Raw genomic sequence first — 19,992 nt, 5'->3', positions numbered from 1 at the left:
TTTTGAGTGTTTTTTTGTCGTGTTTTCGTTGTGTTTTCACCATAGTTTTGCCATTGTCTTTTTTGCAATAGTTCGTGTTTTTACAGTTCATAGATAGTTATAGTCAGTTTTACTTTTGTAAATACTGGAGGAGAAATGTTGAGGAGATCGACGAGGGACAGGAGAGTCCCATTGAGATGTGTGGATGAGGAGGATGGACCGGAGGAGACTGGTGGAGTGTATCTTCTCAACCACAGTAAGTAATATAGTTTGTATGCACTGGATATGTATTCCCAGCTTTATTACAATAATGTTTTTCAATATCTAGGGTAAATTTTCTTATTGGCTCGTTTTAGAATCGAGAATCGTTTTAGAATCGAGAATTGTTTTAGAATCAAAATCGTTGCCCTCAGAATCAGAATTGAATCGAATCGTGAGGTGCCTAGAAATTCCCACCCCTACTGTTGGACCTCAGTGAACAAGAGCAAATCCCTGCAGCAGGTTCCCAAAACTGGGGGTAAGCCTGAAAAGTGGTTTTGGGATAAAACTGTCAAAAGGTGTCCACATACTTTTGGCCATATATTTAAAGTTAAAATCCAACCTGTTTTGAACCTGCGTAAAAGTATAATGCAGTTGGGAAAACATCAGATATTGGTACCAGCTTTAAAATTCCACATCAATGCACAATCCAGTGTCGATTTAAAGCTGCAGGAAAATGAATTTGATTCTATATAAAAGAAAACATAAAACTTTTAAAACATAAAACACAAGCTCGTTTTGGGGGCAAAGTTACACCTTGACAACCACAAGGTCAGTTTTCATTCAGGGGTTGAAGATGTACAAACACTTTGATGAAACAGGAAGTTGACCTACCTTTAGAGGCTTTTTGTTCGAGAAGTTGATGCTTGTTTGCGTCAGAGATATAAATACAGCTCCCTTAAAAACACCGTAATCAAAAGATGGCACTGGGGTTAGACTGACATGTAGGTCGATGCTGATTAAAGTCGTAGAAACCCTCTTTAGGTCTGATTCTCGTGTTTATGCAGAAATATTTTTGCATAATGTGTTTCATTATAAGCATCTTAGAGTTTCCACTGGACTGTTTTGGTGTCTCGTGATGGCCTGAATGTTATTTCAGAGGCTTTTGGTTCAAACAGGAAGTGCATCCTGGGGGCCCTGAATGTCTGAAATTACTGGCCGTGAAAATCGTTAAATTTCATGGAGGGTAATACATCCAATATCAGCAGCTTTGGGTTAAAAAAAAAATGCGTATAAACCCACATCAGTCAAACCCCAGTGTTCACAAGGGGCCAACTCTTCCACAAAACAATGCCAACAACGCTGGCAGATCGGGACAAAACGGGGACTGTCGGAGCTCCACTGTCACGACAGGAAGGAAATTCATGAGTCTGAGGCTGAACACGTTTAGGTCCTGGGGGATTAAGTCACACACACTTCATACATTCATTCATTCATCTAATACACACACACACGCAGTCTTTTTCCCCCCTTCATCCTCCTTCCTCTTCAGCTCTCAGGTCCAAAGATAAAGATAAGACATCATAGTTAGGCAGAAAATTCACACTCACTCTCACACACACGCAAAACCTTTCCTCGCCCTGTCGCCCTCACAGCTCAGCGGTCAGACGTCGTAGTCGGGCAGGGCGGAGTACGTGATGCCGCCAACTGACGGAGGGCTGGAGTGGAGAGGAAGGAGCCAGCAAAAGACCGAACCTGGAGAGAAAACACAGTGCCGAAATGATCCAAACGCACGATGAACGCTCTGATAAGAACAGTCGTGAGCGGTGCATTTCAAACCGTGGACGACAAACACAAACCCACCTCTTCCGAAAACCTCCCGCAGCAGAGCCAGCTTTGGCTTGCGGGTGTGTGTGGGGTGGTGAGGCAGCTGAGAGGAGGCGGAGGAGGAGGAAGAGGATGAAGATGAAGAGCCCCGGTCCTTGATCATCAGCCTGTTCCTCATCTGCTCGATGGGAGTCTCGTCTGTGATTATGGAGACCAACTGGAGGGAGCGTTATTACATTTCAGGAAACTGGATTCAAGACTTTTTGAGGCCTAACTTGTTTTATATAATAAAGTTTTTCAACCTGGACCCTATTTTCCCATGTTTAACACTGTTCAACAAATGTAGTGAAGTAAAAAGTGCAATATTTCCCTTTGAGGTGTGGAGAAGTATAAAGCTGCATGAGATTAAAATACTCAAGTTAAGTACAAGTTTGTGTGTGTGTGTGTGTGTGTGTACCTGATCGTAGAAGATGACCATGACAAACACGCCAAACAACACCGACTCCACCAGGAGGATGATGTAGTGAGCGCTACGAGAGAGAGGAAGAAACAGAAACAGCAGGCTGACTGATCAGAATCGACACACAACTACTCACAGACTGTTTCACACTGAAACACCAGAGTTCAGTTTCAAAGACCACCCTGTTTTCACTCCGCAGAGGACTCACACTATCAGGTGCTTGCTGGGCGTCTCCTCCCCTTCCTTCTCTGCATCACCCTCTCGCTCGTTCCTTATCCGCCACACCCAGGCCGACACCACCAACACCATGGAGTACAGACTGGCCATGCCTGCGCTCACACATACACAGTACACCATTACAACATCAGTGGCACCACCTGCAGGTGTAGTTGTGGTAGCAGCAGTGTTGGAAGACGTATTTAGATCCTTTACTGAAGTAGAAGCACGAATACCAAACTCCACTGCAAGTAAAAGTCCTGCATGCTGTGGTACAGTGTTTGTACTCACCGGTGTAAAAGAGAAACTGGATAAAATACTTCTGGTTCAGCTCTCCGACACAGTTGTTGATCCTAAAATACACAAATCAGGAAGTGAGTGAGAAGAAGATGACTAAAGAAAGAAGAGGAAGAGACAAAGTGTGAGAGATGAAAAGCGGAAGTTACAAAACAAAGAGGATCGGTGTGCGATGTCTCACCAGGGACAGTGATGGTCCATGCGGCGTATACACCTCTGACAGACACGGCAGTGATGCGCTCTGGGAGGTCTGTAGGTTTCGCAGCGACTGCACACCGTCCAGCCTTCGCAGCCCTGAAAACAGACGGACAGTACTCAGATACTCAAACACAAATATTCCAGTTTCTGCTGGAGTGTTTGTTTTTCTCGCATGTCTCCACGGTGGACAGAGAATCCAAAAATGGAGAAAATCCTTGATGAACTGTAGCCATAGGGGGCCACATTTAACAAGAGCAAAACTAGATCAAAACATCTGTTTACAGACTCTCGCACAACTCCAGCTGTATAATCCAAGTTTATACTTTATATTTATACTTCTGCATCGAATCAACGTCGTACCTATCTCTGCATCGAAGCAGAGCCTACGCCGTATCCTACATCATAGCCTGATGTGCACCTCCAGACAATAAAGGCTCCACAAAAATAGCATTTTAAGTCTTGTGTGTGATTTATTCTGGCTTCATATGAGCAGAAGAAATCTGTGCTAGACGCTAGGCTAATTTATACAATGTAAAATGTCATATGCTTGTGCTAATAACGTTAGCATGTTTTATTTGTTTGGAAAACGTGTTTAGTATAAGACAATTGTTTTGTCGGTGAACCTTGTGAGTTGTAATGGAGCCGAATTTTGTAACATTACCTTTGTTAAATGTTGGCGTTGTCGCTGGCTTCATATGAGAAGAGGAAAAGTCTGCTAGCCACTAGGCTAATTTATACAATGTAAAATGCCATAGGCTTGTGCTAATAATGTTAGCATGTTGTACTTGTTGGGAAAATGTGTCCAGATAAAGACAAGTGTTCGTCTGTGAATGCTGCGAGTTATAGTGAAGCTGATTTGTGTACTTGTGTTTGAAATTGTTTCTATTAAGCCATGTTTAATGTGTGTTTAATGTGTGTTTAGAATCAACTTAACTTTACAGCACTTCACAGAATCCCCAAGTATAAATGCTCATAGCGGCGTAGGGCATGTGCGTAGGCTACGGCGTAGGCTCTGCTTAGAGCTGATGCACAAGTATAAATCTGCCTTTATCTATCCAGTCGTATGATTACTTCCCAGACAGACAGGCTGGCTTTGAAGAGAGCCTTGCTAAGTTTTACTTGTACTTCAGTTCCCTGTCAGAAAGGGCTGTCTGTTTGAGAAGGACTGAGCATACGGCTTGAATTATATTGCTCTTCTTGTTGTTGGAGGTGGACCCCTATGACTTTCCTCCATATCTGGATTCACCAAGAAGGTATGCAAGAAACACAAAGCTTTCGTCACCAATGAAAAGTAGCATGGCTAGTATAGATTACACTGTGTTTTATGGAATTAACAATTACATTTTTTTGTTGAACTTTAAAATTAATATAAGAAAATAAATCTCACAATCTAACGTAACCCCTGCAGAACTACAACGTGCCCCTAGAAGTACCTGTACTCCCATTGGAGAAACACTGCCTTAAATGGTTAATCAATTATTAAAGTTTTTGTTGAATTATTTTCTGTTCATCCACTGATTCTTTCAGAACATTGGCTTAAAAGATCTAAAAATGTACCTTGTAGATGGAATTCTACCACACCTGTCTACCAACATTATGAACCCAGAACAACAGAAGAAGGTCTGATCCCAGCACCCACAGACGTTTGAGATTCACGCTGTTTTTTTCTGGTCAGCCAGTACCCAAAAAGCTAAGTCAAGAATCACACACATTCAGAGTTTCCTGTTTTCAGTCGAGCTACAGATTCATACGTCATCCCCATCACTGTAACACCATCAAGACAACTCTTCACAGGCGTCTGCCATTAAGCTCATGAGTGCATAATAACAAGCCCAAAAGCAGACATAAGTACAGCTGTTAAGATGTAAATACGGAGTCACCACCAGATAAATATATAGCTGTTAATAATAGACTTACAATCAGAGAGGAGCTCCCTGTTATTAGCCTTTAGCTCTCTGTTGAGTTCATGACAAAAATATTTCCAAGGTGGAAAGATTCACTTTATCTCTTAGCTGGAAACGGCTGACGTAGCTCTGTGCTATCAAACAGACACAGAACTACATGATACGACTTTCTGGAACAATTTAAAGCTACTTCAAACGTTTTTGAACGATTTGTACTTGACTCTGCAGTAAAATGACGGACTAAAGTTTGTGTAATTAGTAAGATTAGAAGGATTAGGAGAATTTTAACCATGTGACTCACCCTCTCATTCATCCGAGACGACTGGGAGCGAAGGTCTGAGAAGTCTATGGCTGTCTCAGGAAGAGGCACCATACCTGAACAACACACGAACACGTAGGGCAAATGAAGTGTCTTTTCTTTTCCTGACTGTTTCTCCCATTTCCTGCAATGGCCCTGAGAACTCAACACACTGCAACTTCAGAAAACACCTTCACCAATTTGACTACACAGAGCTGCAAATAAGAGAAAACACAACCAAAGGCAGACATGCTGCAAGTAGCACCACACGCCAACAGATACCGTTTCCAGGGGACGCTGAAGAGTGATGCACATGGCAGTTTTTTTCTCTAACTGCTTCTCAAAGTCAAGGAAGGATGCTTCAACAGCTGCATTTCAAGGATGTGCTGTCATCGAATCCCGCTTAAGGACTGTTCCGATGTCTTGGATCCTTAAGTGCTGCATCGTAGGCAACTGGACTTGCTTGAGTATCTTGAACACGGTTCAACGCTCATCCAAGAGGCTTCTCCAGTTTTTAGATGAGAGCTGAAACGTCTTCAAGATACTCAAGCAAGTCAAGTTGTCCCAAATACATCCATCCATTTTTATCCGCTTATCCCAGGCCGGGTTGTGGGGGTAGCAGTCCGAGCAAAGCACCCTAGACGTCCCTCTCCCCAGCAACACTCTCCAGCTCCTCCTGGAGGACCCCGAGGCGTTCCCAGGCCAGATGAGATGTAATCCCTCCAGCATGTTCTGGGTCTGCCCCGGGGCCTCCAATACAACACTTAAGATTACCATGACCTGGATGACTGAGAATCTTCACAAAGATGTCGAGGATCTTCCGAATTATACCAAGGACAGAGTTCTTCGTTCAGAGAATTTATCCTCAGCGCTCTTAAGGCAACCAAAATCCTATGCGCACAATGCATAGGTTCTGTCCCCTACTTTGGAAACAGGGAAAATTTGCAAGTAAAGTCTGAGCTATTTTATTTCAGCAGTCCAACAAAATCTGTTTCTGAAAAAAATGGAGTTGGCACCGATGCATTGCCGATCCTTGGCCATGCTTGTCTTTAAGTATAAGGCTAGACCGTGTATGAAATGCTAGAGGGCTTTGAATTTGAAACAGGAAATGGTGTCTTTTACTCAGTCACAGACTGTGCTTCGTTGCTGTGGTCCAGCCCAAAACTTCATGCGGATATGTCTAATGAAGAACAGTTCACTTAGACACACTAATAAAGCAGAAGGGATCTGCTATTTCTGGAGCTGTACCCACAACCCTTCCCTTTTCAGCTCCGGTTGGTGATGTACGTCCCCTCATGATTGGTGGAGGCTGCGCATCGATCGGCCACCATGAGAACCAAGTTCTGCTGTTAACGATAGTTTGTAAAACCTTCTATGGGCGCAGACTAATTGGCCAAACTGATTAACTGACCATACTCTAGTTAGCTTGCAGCCCGTCCGTCTATCCATCATTTTCAGCCACTTATCCAAAGCCAGGACACAGGGGGCAGCAGGCAAAGCAAAGCACCCCAGACGTCCCTCTCCCCAACAAAAGCTTTCCAGCTCCTCCTGGGGAACCCAAAGGCGTTCCAAGGCCGGACGATATACAGTACAGGCCAAAAGTTTGGACACACCTTCTCATTCAATGCGTTTTCTTTATTTTCATGACTATTTACATTGTAGATTCTCACTGAAGGCATCAAAACTATGAATGAACACATGTGGAGTTATGTACTTAACAAAAAAAGGTGAAATAACTGAAAATATGTTTTATATTCTAGTTTCTTCAAAATAGCCACCCTTTGCTCTCATTACTGCTTTGCACACTCTTGGCATTCTCTCCATGAGCTTCAAGAAGTAGTCACCTGAAATGGTTTCCACTTCACAGGTGTGCCTTATCAGGGTTAATTAGTGGAATTTCTTGCTTTATCAATGGGGTTGGGACCATCAGTTGTGTTGTGCAGAAGTCAGGTTAATACACAGCCGACAGCCCTATTGGACAACTGTTAAAATTCATATTATGGCAAGAACCAATCAGCTAACTAAAGAAAAACGAGTGGCCATCATTACTTTAAGAAATGAAGGTCAGTCAGTCCGGAAAATTGCAAAAACTTTAAATGTGTCCCCAAGTGGAGTCGCAAAAACCATCAAGCGCTACAACGAAACTGGCACACATGAGGACCGACCCAGGAAAGGAAGACCAAGAGTCACCTCTGCTTCTGAGGATAAGTTCATCCGAGTCACCAGCCTCAGAAATCGCAAGTTAACAGCAGCTCAGATCAGAGACCAGATGAATGCCACACAGAGTTCTAGCAGCAGACCCATCTCTAGAACAACTGTTGGCTATTTTGAAGAAACTAGAATATAAAACATGTTTTCAGTTATTTCACCTTTTTTTGTTAAGTACATAACTCCACATGTGTTCATTCATAGTTTTGATGCCTTCAGTGAGAATCTACAATGTAAATAGTCATGAAAATAAAGAAAACGCATTGAATGAGAAGGTGTGTCCAAACTTTTGGCCTGTACTGTATGTTATCCCTGCACCATGTTCTGGGTCTACCCCGGGGCCTCCTACCAGGAGGACGTGCCTGGAACGTCTCCAACAAGAGGCGCCCAGGAGGATCCTGATCAGATGCCCCAACCACCTCAACTGACCCTTTAGACCCAAAGGAGCAGCGGCTCTACTCCGACCTCCCTCTGGGTGTCCGAGCTTCTCCCCCTATCTCTAAGGCTGAGTCCAGACACCCCACGAAGGAAACTCATTTCGGCCACTTGTATCCGGGATCTCAGTCACTACACAGAGCTCATGACCATAGGTGAGGGTTGGGACGTAGATGGACCAGTAAATTGGAAGCTTTGCTTTCTGGCTCAGTTCCCCCTTCACCATGATGGTCCGGCACAGCGCCCGCATCACATCAAACTGCTGATCCATCTCACGCTCCATTCTACCCTCACTCATGAACAGGACTACAAGATATTTGAACTCGTTCACTTGGCCTTGCAGCTAGCTTGCTTGCTAATTCCTCCACGCTGTCGTGGCCCCCTGGTTACAGAAAATGCCACAGCGCCTATTCATTTCAAAAGAGCAACAGCCAATAAGGAAACACCCTCGTCATCACTCACTCAGTGACAAACAAGTCTGTCTCATTTATAGGGCTGGCCAATTCTCCCGCTGTTTTTGAAATTGGAAACTGGAATTGGAAACTGAAGCGGAAACTTTCCAGTGAAACACACCTGCACACTCTTTGGACTATTCTATCATGATTGAGGTGGGAAGGAGTCTTTACTTTGAGAAGCACCCTCTATTTGCACGTGTTTGCAGTGTGCTGAGCTCTCAGGGCCACCGTACATTTCCTTCCTGCCTTATGAGCCTGAACATTGAACACACACACACACACACCCTCACAGTTACTGACCGGGGTCTGAGAAGACAGCTTTGGAGTGGCAGGCCAGCAGCAGCAGCAGAATCAGGTTGAACACTGATCCATGTAGAGTACACCAAACACTGTCAGAGGGTTAGAGAAGGAGACTCAATGCACTAAACAAACACCATTTGTTGTTTCATTAACTCTTCTGTTATGTGTAGGGCTGCGATTAATCGATTAACCTGCCAGCTATTTTCCAAAATAATCGTTAGATCTACAAAATGCCAGAAAGACACAAATTAAAGAAGCTGTTTTGTCCAAAAACATTCAGTTTTCAATAATACGAAAAAGGGAAAAACAGGTTCTCGAATTGGAAAAGCATTATTTTGTCATTCTTGGTCAGGAAAGTTATGAAAATGATCAATAGATTATTAAAATAGTTTTGAAACAAACAAACAAACACATAGCTAACTTGAGGGGGAAAAAACGTAGAGTCAAACTTTCACAGCAGACAGATTAATCACGTTTGTAGTTTGATATGGCAACAAATTTGACTGACTTTAGCGAAAGTAACAAGCTTAGACCCTGTTAATTAGGAAATACTCGTTTGAGGACACTGGGACTTTATTATCGTTGACAATATTTAGTTTTTATCCTACTGATCCCAAATAGCTAGGAGAAATTAAAAATGCATACCAACCAAAAATTCAGGTCTCAGGAGGTTAAATGCTCTGAACAATAAAATACATCGTCTTTGAAGCGTCTTTGTTACTCCATATCACAACATAAAGCTCATGAACGCACCAAAGTCGGGAAATTGGACTATCCGAGACGCACCTGAACGCTACATTAGTCGTGACGTTTACAAATTAATGTAGCAAGTGGAGTTTTAAGTACAATATTTAGGCTACTTCTTAAATGTAATGGAGGATAAGGATAAAGAAGCATAAAATAAAAATATATAAGTTTAGAACAAACACCACAAAAGTGTACTTGAGTACTCTACACCTCGAGTAAATGTACTTAGTTACATCCCAGCACTGTTTTTTTTGGCCTGAGACTGTGTCACTGTCAACTAGAGCTACAGGCTAAATTAATAGAAATAAAAAAAAGTGTAAAGTCAGTAAATCCCTGTATTCTTAAACGCATCCGTGACAAACAACTGAAACCTCCTGTCACGTTACAGCTGACTGTTTCGGGTCCCAGCTAGTAAACAAACGGAAACACACATGTAACCTGGTGTCACCTCAATAAAAACCCGTCAGAAACACGCGCCTGGATTTAAATAAATACGTGTTAGTGTGATAAAAACAAGTTTGGTTAGGATTCAGCAGAGGCAGAGAGACAGAGAGGAAGCTGTCAGACCTGTCTGCTGTCATATGAATGGAGACAGCGCAGAGGAGCAGACGCCATGTCGGTTTTTTAGGGGGTTAAACGACATTAAAACACAAAGTACCGACCTGTCCGAGTAGGCGGGGATGAGGACATACTGTATGACCACGTAGTCCGCGTAAAACACGCTGAAATAAGTTAAAATCAGACAGATAACGCCGCAGGGGTCTCGCCTACAGCGCAGAGACGCCATCTTCTGCCGGGCTCCGCCCCCCTGTCCCCCGCCTCTTGCTGCCTTCCTGGACCGTGGGAAATCACAGGCACTTCTTAAAGGGCCAGTTCACTCATTTTAAAAAATGGCGCACATCATCCAAGCATATTGCAAATTATATTTTCATGCTCTAATATCTATATCTATGTGTATGTTTTTGTGTCTAACTATGTATATTGCTTGAAAATATAACAATTATATCTTGGAAATACGTTACTTTTCCTTTTTAATTCTTCCTTATTGCTGCTTTTATATAGGTAGCAATATTTTCCATTCATCGTTTTTATTGTTTATACATTTTTATTTGAATATTTTAAATATTCTTAAGCATTAGAGAATTTTATTCTATAATCAAAGTTTGGTATTTATGATATAATTTAAATTTAACTGTGATATTGAACACATTTTACAGATTTATTTGTATATAATATGTACATTTATATATAGACACAGTTATGTACATACCGCCTATTTAACTGTACATGTTTCTCTCGAATATAATTTTCCTTTTCTGTTTATTTCTTCTTTAAAAGTTCTGCTTTTATTTGGGTTGTTCTATTTCTATTTATCTATTTTACTGTTTATATTCTATTTTCATTTAAAATTTTCATATTCTATCTTTACGGTGATATTACACGTATTTAGATATTTTTGTATGTGAATATATGTATGTTTATATGTACATATGTAATCATATATGTCTCTTGTAAATAAAATTTAGGTTTGCTTTTAATTATAAAAAAAATTGCCTGTTTTTTTGATTATGTACTATTCTTATATACATTTTATTAATAGCTGTATGTATATCTATATTTACATTTTCTGTGTGTATAGCGTGGAGGAGGCTACAGCAACAACAACAATTCTTGGTCTAAGCCTGTATTTTGCCACAACAATAATAAAATCATTGAGTCCGTATTTCGTCCAACAAACCCAAAAAATTCAATTTTCAGATACATAAAACAACAAATTTTCAAATTGGAGAAGCAATATGTTGTCACTTTTTTAGTCAGAAAAAGATGTATAAGATGAATCAATCATCAAAATAGTTGACAAAAACTACACATATATTTCAAGGGGACATAAAGTGCACAGGTGTAACTAATAATGCTCCTAACTGCTGAGTTGCATTAACAGTAACTGCATAAACAGAGGCGTCAGTGATCTTACTGGTTTCACCTGAACTTTCCTCCTACATCCTTTATGTATACACAGTACAGGATGCTGCCTTCAGGGATCGTAGGACATAATGTGGCTCAATTTTTAAAGGGCCAGTTCACTGAAAAACAAAACAAAACAAAACAAAATTACATTTTTAAAAAGATGGTTTTGTTATTTGGAGTTTTTACCCCAGGAAACCATTTTATTTTGTTTCCATGCCTTAATTGATCATATTTATTATCTGATAATGTTGATTTTTTAAAAAAATGTTGTTATTTGTTTTTTTGTTTTTTTTTTGCCTATTGTTTCTTGAAAGATAGATTCGCAAAATTAAAACCACCTGACTGTGTGACAACTTATTTAAGCATTTTTATTGGGTTTTCAGGGACAAGTAACGTGTACATTGCAAAGGTAGCAATCTGTATCCAACACAGAGGCAAGATAAAGTAATGTCCAGTAGAGACAAATATAGAGAACAAGAAAGCATCAAACCATAATAATAATATCTACAATAATAATAATAATAATAATAATAATGATAATAATAATAAAAAACAATAAAAGTAGTAATAATAATAATAAAAATGCAGTTAAATAAAATAAAATAAAACAACAAATATAAAAATACTGTACTACTGTACACTACTGTAAACGTACATTAGCACAAACCTTGAATCTCGAATTTTACGAGTTGCACCTGAAGGCAATCTTGAGCCTAAATATATTTTATTTATGGTACTTTCTAAACTAATAGATAAAAGATAAAAATGAAAAAATACACATTGAAATAATAATAAGAATAAATAATAATACATAAAAAGTACACACATAATATGATACATAAAAATAGAAAATAAAAAAGTACACATTGAAATGATAATGATGATAATAATAATAATAATTATTATTAAATTAAAGTATTAAATATACTTAAGCATTAGAGAATTTTATTCTATAATCAACGTTTTCTATTTGTGTTATAATTTAAAATAGTATCTTTAAAATATATTATTTTTATTGAATACACATTGAAACAACAACAATAATAATAAAAATATTAATAACTAATATTATTATAGACAAAACTAATAATAAAAAATAAAAATGAAAAAATACACATTGAATATTGTTATTATTATTATCTTAAATATTTTTTAGTTCTCCTTTTTTCCTCCTTAAAAGTTCTGCGTTTATTTAAATATTAAACAATAATAATACATATCAAAAATTTTGATCATTTTATAGTCGATACATAGGTGCATAAGCACAAAACTTGAATGTCGGATTTTCCGAGTGCACCTGAAGGCAATCTTGAGCCTAAATTTATTTAATTGATTCTACTTCCAGCTTTTTTAGATAGTGTAATGTAATCAATAAAAACACTTTGTCACAATTATAAATACAGCGTTTAAAATGTTACGTCACCATCAAAGCAGGTGAAGCACCGGGGCCTTGAAGTATTTATTATGTCAGGTGTGACATGATGTGTAGATACCGCTGGGTGCTTTGTAAATCCAGACACTGTCAGTGTGTGGCCTGCAGGTGGCAGCAGACCTCCTCCTCCTGCATAAAGCTGACATGTCCTCACCCCGTCGCTCCTCCCTTGCAGTAGGCAGTAACCAACTCGTCATCCTCCTCGTTTGCTCAACACTTTTGTTGCTGCACACACTCACAGGACGTGTTTGTGTGCGTGTGTGTGTGTGCGCGTGTATATGTGTGTGTGTTTGTAGTTTGTTCACTTCTGTCTTCACTGCAAACACACTGCCTGCTCTCATCGGATACAGTTCCTCACCCAGACCTCCAAGTTTTACCTGTTGATTTTTTGGGGGGGAGTTTATTATTGTGCTCGGGAGAAAGCTCGAAGAGGAGACTGAACGAAAAGAGAGAGACTCTAGAGAAGAAGGAGAAGAAACAGACAAACCTGGAGGAGGAAAAGGGCGTTCATACTTCGAAGTAACCATGGAAGTTCCTGGTATGCAGGTAAGCCGAAAGGTGGACGCGGTGGTAGATTTTGAAGGTGTGTTTGGTCTCTTTCTCTCGTCGTTACGACCAAACTAAACCAGTTTATCACAAGTGGAGGGAACAGGGTGCAACTACAGGCCATTTTAGACACATTTTTAAAGTGGTTACCTGGTGTTTGTGTGTGACATAAAACCTCCAGGTCTCTTAAATTCACATTAACCGTCCAATATCTCCGCAACCGCTTTGACGAAAGGTGACGAAAGGTGACGAAAGTACTCTTATTGGGTCATTTTCTAGCACGATACTGTAATGTGACTTTTATGTGGTACTTACAGTGAACTCCTGATACATTACCTTATGTATGTACTCTGGCACTTCATGTGGAGTTTAAAGTGAATTTAAAGTGTTAAGATATCTTTAAATGTGACTTTAGTACTCTAAATTGGGTTTATAGTGATTCTAAGGTGTTTAAATCTCTTAACACGTCCCTGTGATATTCTTATCAAGACTTACATTGTGATTCTTGTATTCTATATCTCTTAAGATATCTCTGTAATATTCCTTTCGCTACCTGGATTGGACTTTAAACTGAGTATATTGTGATTTTAAGGTGTTTTAATCTTTTGAAATAACCCCATAACATTTCTATAGTGACTCATAAGGTGACTTAGCTTCTCTAAATTGAGTTTATAGAGGCCGTATGGTGTTTAAATGTCTTAAAATGTCCCTTTAATACTTTAACAAAGACTTATCTTTGCTACTCTCTATGGACTTTATAATGAACTATATCTCTACAGTATGTGACTGTGGTGCTTCATATTGAGTTCATAGTGAAACATATGGTGTTGATTTATCTTAAGCTCGCTCTGTAATACTCCTAAAGTAACTTCAAATGTGACTTTAGTACTCTAAATTAAGTTTACAGAGACATCATGGTGTTTAAATCTTTTCGCTTATCCTCATGATACTCTTACAAAGACTTACAATGTCACTATCCTCCCCTACATTGAGTTTATAGTGAACTACTGATATATTACCTCATGTATCCTTAAAATACTGTATATGTGACTTCGGCACTTCATGTGGAGTTTGAAGTGAATTTATAGTGTTAAGATATCTTTAAAGTTACTTTAAATGTGACTTCAGTACTCTAAATTGGGTTTATAGTGATTCTAAGGTGTTTAAATCTCTAAATATGTCCCCATAATAGTCTTATCAGGACTTGCATTGCAATTTTTGTACTCTACATCTCTTCAAATCTACATATGCAGTATGCCTACAGCTACTTACAATAGACTGTAGTACTCTAAACTGTGTTCATAGGGATTTCAGGGAGTTTTAATCACTTAACATAACGCTATAACATTTCTATTGTGACTTAGGAAGTGACTTAGCTTCTCCAAATTGAATTTATAGTGACCTCATGGTGTTTAAATCTCTTAAAATGTCCCTATAATACTTTGACAAAGACTCATAATGTGGCTTTGCTACTATATTGAGTTTATAATGAACTATATCTCTACAGTATGTGACTGTGGTGCTTCACATTGAGTTCATAGTGAAACATATGGTGTTGATTTATCTTAAGCTCTCTCTGTAATACCCCTAAAGTAACTTCAAATGTGACTTTAGTACTCTAAGTTGAGTTTATAGAGACCTTATGGTGTTTAAATCTCTTAAGATTTCCCCACAATGTTCCTACAGAGACTCATTATGTGACTTTGCCACTCAGTTTTGATTTATGTTTATGTTCTTATGTCCCTATGATACTCGTACAAAGGCTTATTTTGGGGCTATATATTAAGCTACGATACATTAGGTTATACCCATGTGACTTATGATTTGACTTAAGAACTTCCAACAGAGTTGATTGCAACCTTATGGTGTTTATGTTTCCTAAGATGACTCCCTAATACACTTACAAAGACTTATAATGTAAATTTGCTACTCTACACTGAGTTTATAGTGACACAATGATGTTTAAATCTCCATAAGGTTTCTCCAGTGACTTCTGTTGGTACTCCATACTGACTATATAGAGACCTTATGATGTTTATATTAGAGTTGCAACAATTAGTCGATTAATCGGCTGACAGAAAATTAAATGGCACCTATTTTGAGAATTGAATAATCGTTTTAGCAGTTTTTTAAGGGACAAATAAAAGTCAAACATTTGTTGGTTTCTTGCTTCTAAAATGTGAGAGCTGAATGAATTTTATGTCATACGAGTAGTTTGGATTTTTGGACTGATGGTTGAGTAAGACATAGGCTACCATTTGACGAAGTCACATTGAACTCAGGGAAATTTCAGGGCATTTTTGACTCTTGGCTGAAGTGTTTTGACAAATCAGTTAATTGATAATGAAAATAATGGCTAGTCGCAGCCCTGGTTTATTTCTCTTAGGATGTCCCTTTTGTAACTAGGTTCACTGTTGAGTTTATATTGACTGTATGGTGTTTACTAGGGATGCACGATAATATTATCAGCGGTATCGGACGATATTGGCTTAAAATGAAGAATCGGCCAACGTGGCTTTTCTTATTTTGTACAGTGAATAAATATTACATACATTGAAAAATATCGTATTTCCTGTCTCCATCTGCTGGTGGGCCATCAAGATAAGAGCACGCTTGTATAATATGATGTTAATGCCACGACAGAAGAGACCTGATGATCACTAAAGTTAGGTAGGAAAAAAAGCATATATATATTGGTATCGGTTATCGGTTAAATAAGTTGTTATATATCTGCAAAAAAAAAAATCCAAAATCACGTATCCCTGTTGTTTATATCTCTTCAGATATGTTTATTGTGTCTGTTTACGCCCATGCTGACATAACAGCAACCTTACTTACTGTAATATTCATGTAATATTCCCACGGTGACTCACTGAGTCTGAGAGCTAATTTTAGCCTTGTTACAGCTCAGTATCTTTATCTGCTTTTATATGGGTTATAATTGGACTGACCTCAGAGGGAATGAGGTGTGTCTGTGATCCTCCCTCAGTGAGCCACATTGTGACTTAACATTGTTTAATATCTTCTATCAGACTGTTTTGCGTCATATATTTGGTTTAAATTTGGGTTTGTAACCTGTATTGTAGGGTTACACCTGTTGTTGCTCAGTGAAGATAAACCATTAGACCGACTGTGTTTCCTCCACCTCGACAAGGTGTGCAGTAGGGTGAGTTATAACCCTGCACTCGGCCTCCTGTTTGGCCGGCTCTCAGGTGTGTCTACCTGTGGGACTGGCTGCCTGGCTGTCAGCGCACTCGCTCTGCCTGCTCCGGTCGTCCCAGGTGGGCGGGGCGGAAGTGGTGTCGACGGCTGGTTAAATCAACACACACCTGACACCCGGCAGCAGCAGCTGCAGCGCCGCGGCTGACAGAAATATCTGTTGTACCTGCCAAAAAGACAGAAGATGAATTGTTGGATGTGTTGTGTAATAACGGTAGAGGAATGATGAATTGATTAAGTGACGGTGACAGTAGATTGTAAATTTTTTCAGCAAAAATGTCTGTTATATTAACTTCTAGTTGGGTTTTACATCCAGTTATAGGTAAAATGCCTGACTAATATTTTTAGTGATTTGTCTGTTAGTCTAAACATTGAAGCTGCTATAATACCCAATTTTATATCAACAAGGGATCAGCTGATGGTGACAAACCCACAGAGAGTTATCGCCTGAGTCTTTCAGCTCATTGTTTTTAGCATCAATTTAAGACGCAGTAAGCTGCCCTTTTTCATCAAAAAAGTTCTGATAAATCCACAGTGCTACATGCTCAGCACCAAACAGGAGACAGACACAGTTAGCGACTAGATGGTGAATGCAGTAGAGCATTTTTTTTCCCATTGAATTAATTTGTTGGTTATGTTCTTGATTAATCGCTAAGTTTCTTGGTCTATAAAAGGCCTACTGTCTACGAACCCAAAGATATTTATCTACTGTCATAGAGGAGGAAAGAAACCAGAAAATATTCACATTGAAGAAGTTTGGATCAGAGAATTTTGACTTTCATTCATTCATTTTCCATAACCGCTTATCCTGTTAGACTCCAGTGCCCCTGCGACCCCAATCCCAGCTGCCATTGGGTGAGAGGCAGGGTACACCCTGGACAGGTCGCCAGACTATCACAGGACTGACACATAGAGACAGACAACCATTCACACTCACATTCACACCTACGGACAATTTAGAGTCACCAATTAATCTGCATGTCTTTGGACTGTGGAAGGAAGCGGGAGCACACGGAGAAAACCCACGCTGACACAGGGTTCCCCCACCCCAGGCTTGTTTCGACTGCTCGCAAGTGGCCTAAAATCAGTATAGGCATGTCACCATACCAGAAAATTAATAGTTCATACCAATACAAGTGAAATTCCACTATTCACGAAACCCAATTCGATACCATGGTTGAAAAATGACAACAATAATTCCCAAGGCTGGGCGATATGTTCTGAAAATTATATCAGGATATTAATAGGCTATGTGTCAATACATGATGTATATCTTGATATTTTTAAATCTCCTCAAAAGCACTTAATTAATGCTAGGACTGGGAGACAAAATCGAACATAACTATAGACTATATTTCTACCAAATATCCTGTCTGATGTGACAAAGTGTAGGGATGACTATTGTTTTTTGTTTTTCTTCAGAAAATTTAACCCAAAGTTGAACATTTTTCAACTGTTAGTGACCAGAAAAATATAAATACAGAAATGCTGAATGTGCAGCACTCAGTAGGGAACAGATGCACAACATCTTGTCATGTTGCAGCTGTTTGTAGCATAGCATAAGAATACATATAGTCTCTATATACAGACACTACATTCAGTGAATGTAGATTCTGTAGGCAAACCCCAGAGATCTTGCCTCCTGAAGAAGAGCGGAAGAGCCCTGGTTTCCGGTTGTAGACTGTTTGTAGTCAGCATGATATTGACCAATCACGTTTGAGCCGGCTGCAGTTGTTGCCAGGTTAAATGGTCCGTACGGTGAACTAATGAGGCGGAACATAATTGGCGTCACCGCAAACTCTGAATCCATCGCAATGGTTCAGCACATTTGCTTGTATATAAACGGAAGTCAGAAACGGAAGTTCGTCTCCTCCGCCCAAATCAAACCGGAATGCCAAAAAATCGGGGGCCTACCTCCAGAGGCTGTATCGCCGTCTGCTGGAAGTCAGACGCCGAATACAGGTGATGGGTTCTGAGAATGACATACATACACAGACCTTTTCTTTTCAACGAGTCAAGGTAGCGTTGTTGCTGCAGCTGCATTTAACGCTGTCTTCCACATGCTCGTAGACGTTCATCATCATTTGGCATTTGACGGCAGACTACAACATTTGTAGGTGTATGAGCTGCTCCATCAGGTCCAGGAGACTTGCATCTTGGGTACTCAGAGTACTGGAGAAAAATGAGTTTTGTCATATTTTCAGAATTCTGGCATTAACTTGGTACTGACGTATCGGTTCTGACGACATCCCTAAATCAGTTAATTTGGGTTCATAATGGCCAATTGTCATTGTTTTTACATTCTGTACACTACTCAGTCAAACGGCAGTGTGTTTAAAGGAGTACCTTTGTGCTTTTTAGAGTTACAGTCCAGTTACTTCATGTCTGTGTCAAGTCGTACTCGTGTTTTTTGCGTTAGACATAACGTAGTTTAATAAAGATCATAGAGAGATTCATAGACCCTTGTGTGGACGTCAGTGTTGCACATGTACTTTGGACCTCGGAACCACCAAACGCCTCAGTTTTTTTTCTTTTTCTTATCAATGGATGACACTGTACTGTTGTGAAATCACAATACTTCAGAAAGTGTTACATAAAGCCTGACCGATATCAGACAGCTGACGATTTTGTGGGTTATTGGCTCGGTTTTGACATCCTTTTTTCAAAAAAAGAAATGAGCTTGATGTAATTTTGAAACCATGCCATCATCATGACTCTGTTATTTACACTGCTTTTACAGTCTGTTAGGAATAATACGCTTATTGTGTGGCCTTGGGCATGTCTTTGTATCACCTCTTCTTTTAGGGTTGATTTCCACAGTGAATTTAAATGAAGGCGGCGTGCCTAGCCTACAGTACAGATCACCTCTGCCAGCGTTTTATGAGCTTTATAAAAACAGTAGAGGCGGCACATTACGCAGCAAAGGCCAACTATTTGATGAGTGTTGCAGTTGTTTAGACTGTCTTCTAGTGAGTACATTGATCATGGGATTAAGTAGAGTCTGTTTGATTGTGTCACAATGTTGGGATGTGGAAAAAGCCCTCTGGTCCCTAAAGAAGTTGTGAACCTCTGAGAATCAGTTTCCCATGGGAAACCCTGTTTTTGATGACTACATTTGAGAGTTTCTTGCTTTAAAGAGTGTGCAAAACTCTTAAATACCTACATTGGCATCAGCTACACATGAGTTGTACTTCTGCATCAGGTAGCTATAAGTTCAGGTTCAACTGTTTTGTACTGTTCCACATTTGCTGGTTCTCAGATATGAGGATTTGCTAGTCTTTGTTATGTCATTGTAAAATAAATATTTTTGGTACAGGAATATTGGCTTATGCTCAGACATAAGGTTGGGTTCTGGGAAGTTGCAATGCGTATTTTTTGGGTGCCGATCGGTCACCACTTTGGTCCAGACTAGGGTTGTCAATGGTTAACCGGCGAATATGTTTTTGACCGGTTACATGTTGGTCTAGGTTAAATTAGCTACTCTTCAGTAGGAGTGAGAACCCCTTTAGCATTGTTAATCACTC

At 39.6% G+C, this 19,992-nt stretch overlaps 2 protein-coding genes across 3 annotated transcripts in view; one reads left to right on the top strand and one right to left on the bottom strand.

The window, feature by feature from the left end:
• Positions 1-10,119, bottom strand: LOC117245932 (palmitoyltransferase ZDHHC3). The gene is made up of 9 exons (XM_033609552.2): positions 9,966-10,119; positions 8,557-8,645; positions 5,162-5,235; positions 2,940-3,052; positions 2,753-2,814; positions 2,454-2,574; positions 2,243-2,315; positions 1,822-2,002; positions 1-1,713 (listed from the first exon to the last, which is right to left on the bottom strand). Exons 1-9 carry the CDS (start codon positions 10,088-10,090, stop codon positions 1,622-1,624), a joined length of 930 nt encoding a protein of 309 aa, XP_033465443.1. The 5' UTR covers positions 10,091-10,119; the 3' UTR covers positions 1-1,621.
• A 2,803-nt stretch (positions 10,120-12,922) lies between these two features.
• The window catches only part of LOC117245897 (serine/threonine-protein kinase 26), a 43,646-nt gene continuing 36,576 nt past the window's right edge, over positions 12,923-19,992 (top strand). For both annotated transcript variants that reach the window (XM_033609502.2, XM_033609501.2), the window contains exon 1: positions 12,923-13,249. In XM_033609502.2, coding sequence (XP_033465393.1) covers positions 13,229-13,249 — 21 coding nt within the window. In that variant the 5' untranslated portion in view covers positions 12,923-13,228. The remainder of the gene's footprint in view (positions 13,250-19,992) is intronic.

This window comes from Epinephelus lanceolatus, chromosome 22, assembly GCF_041903045.1.
Source record: "Epinephelus lanceolatus isolate andai-2023 chromosome 22, ASM4190304v1, whole genome shotgun sequence".
Lineage (NCBI taxonomy): Eukaryota > Metazoa > Chordata > Actinopteri > Perciformes > Serranidae > Epinephelus > Epinephelus lanceolatus.
The sequence above is the reverse complement of the archived record's forward strand: the minus strand, read 5'-3'. Positions and strand labels throughout refer to the sequence as shown.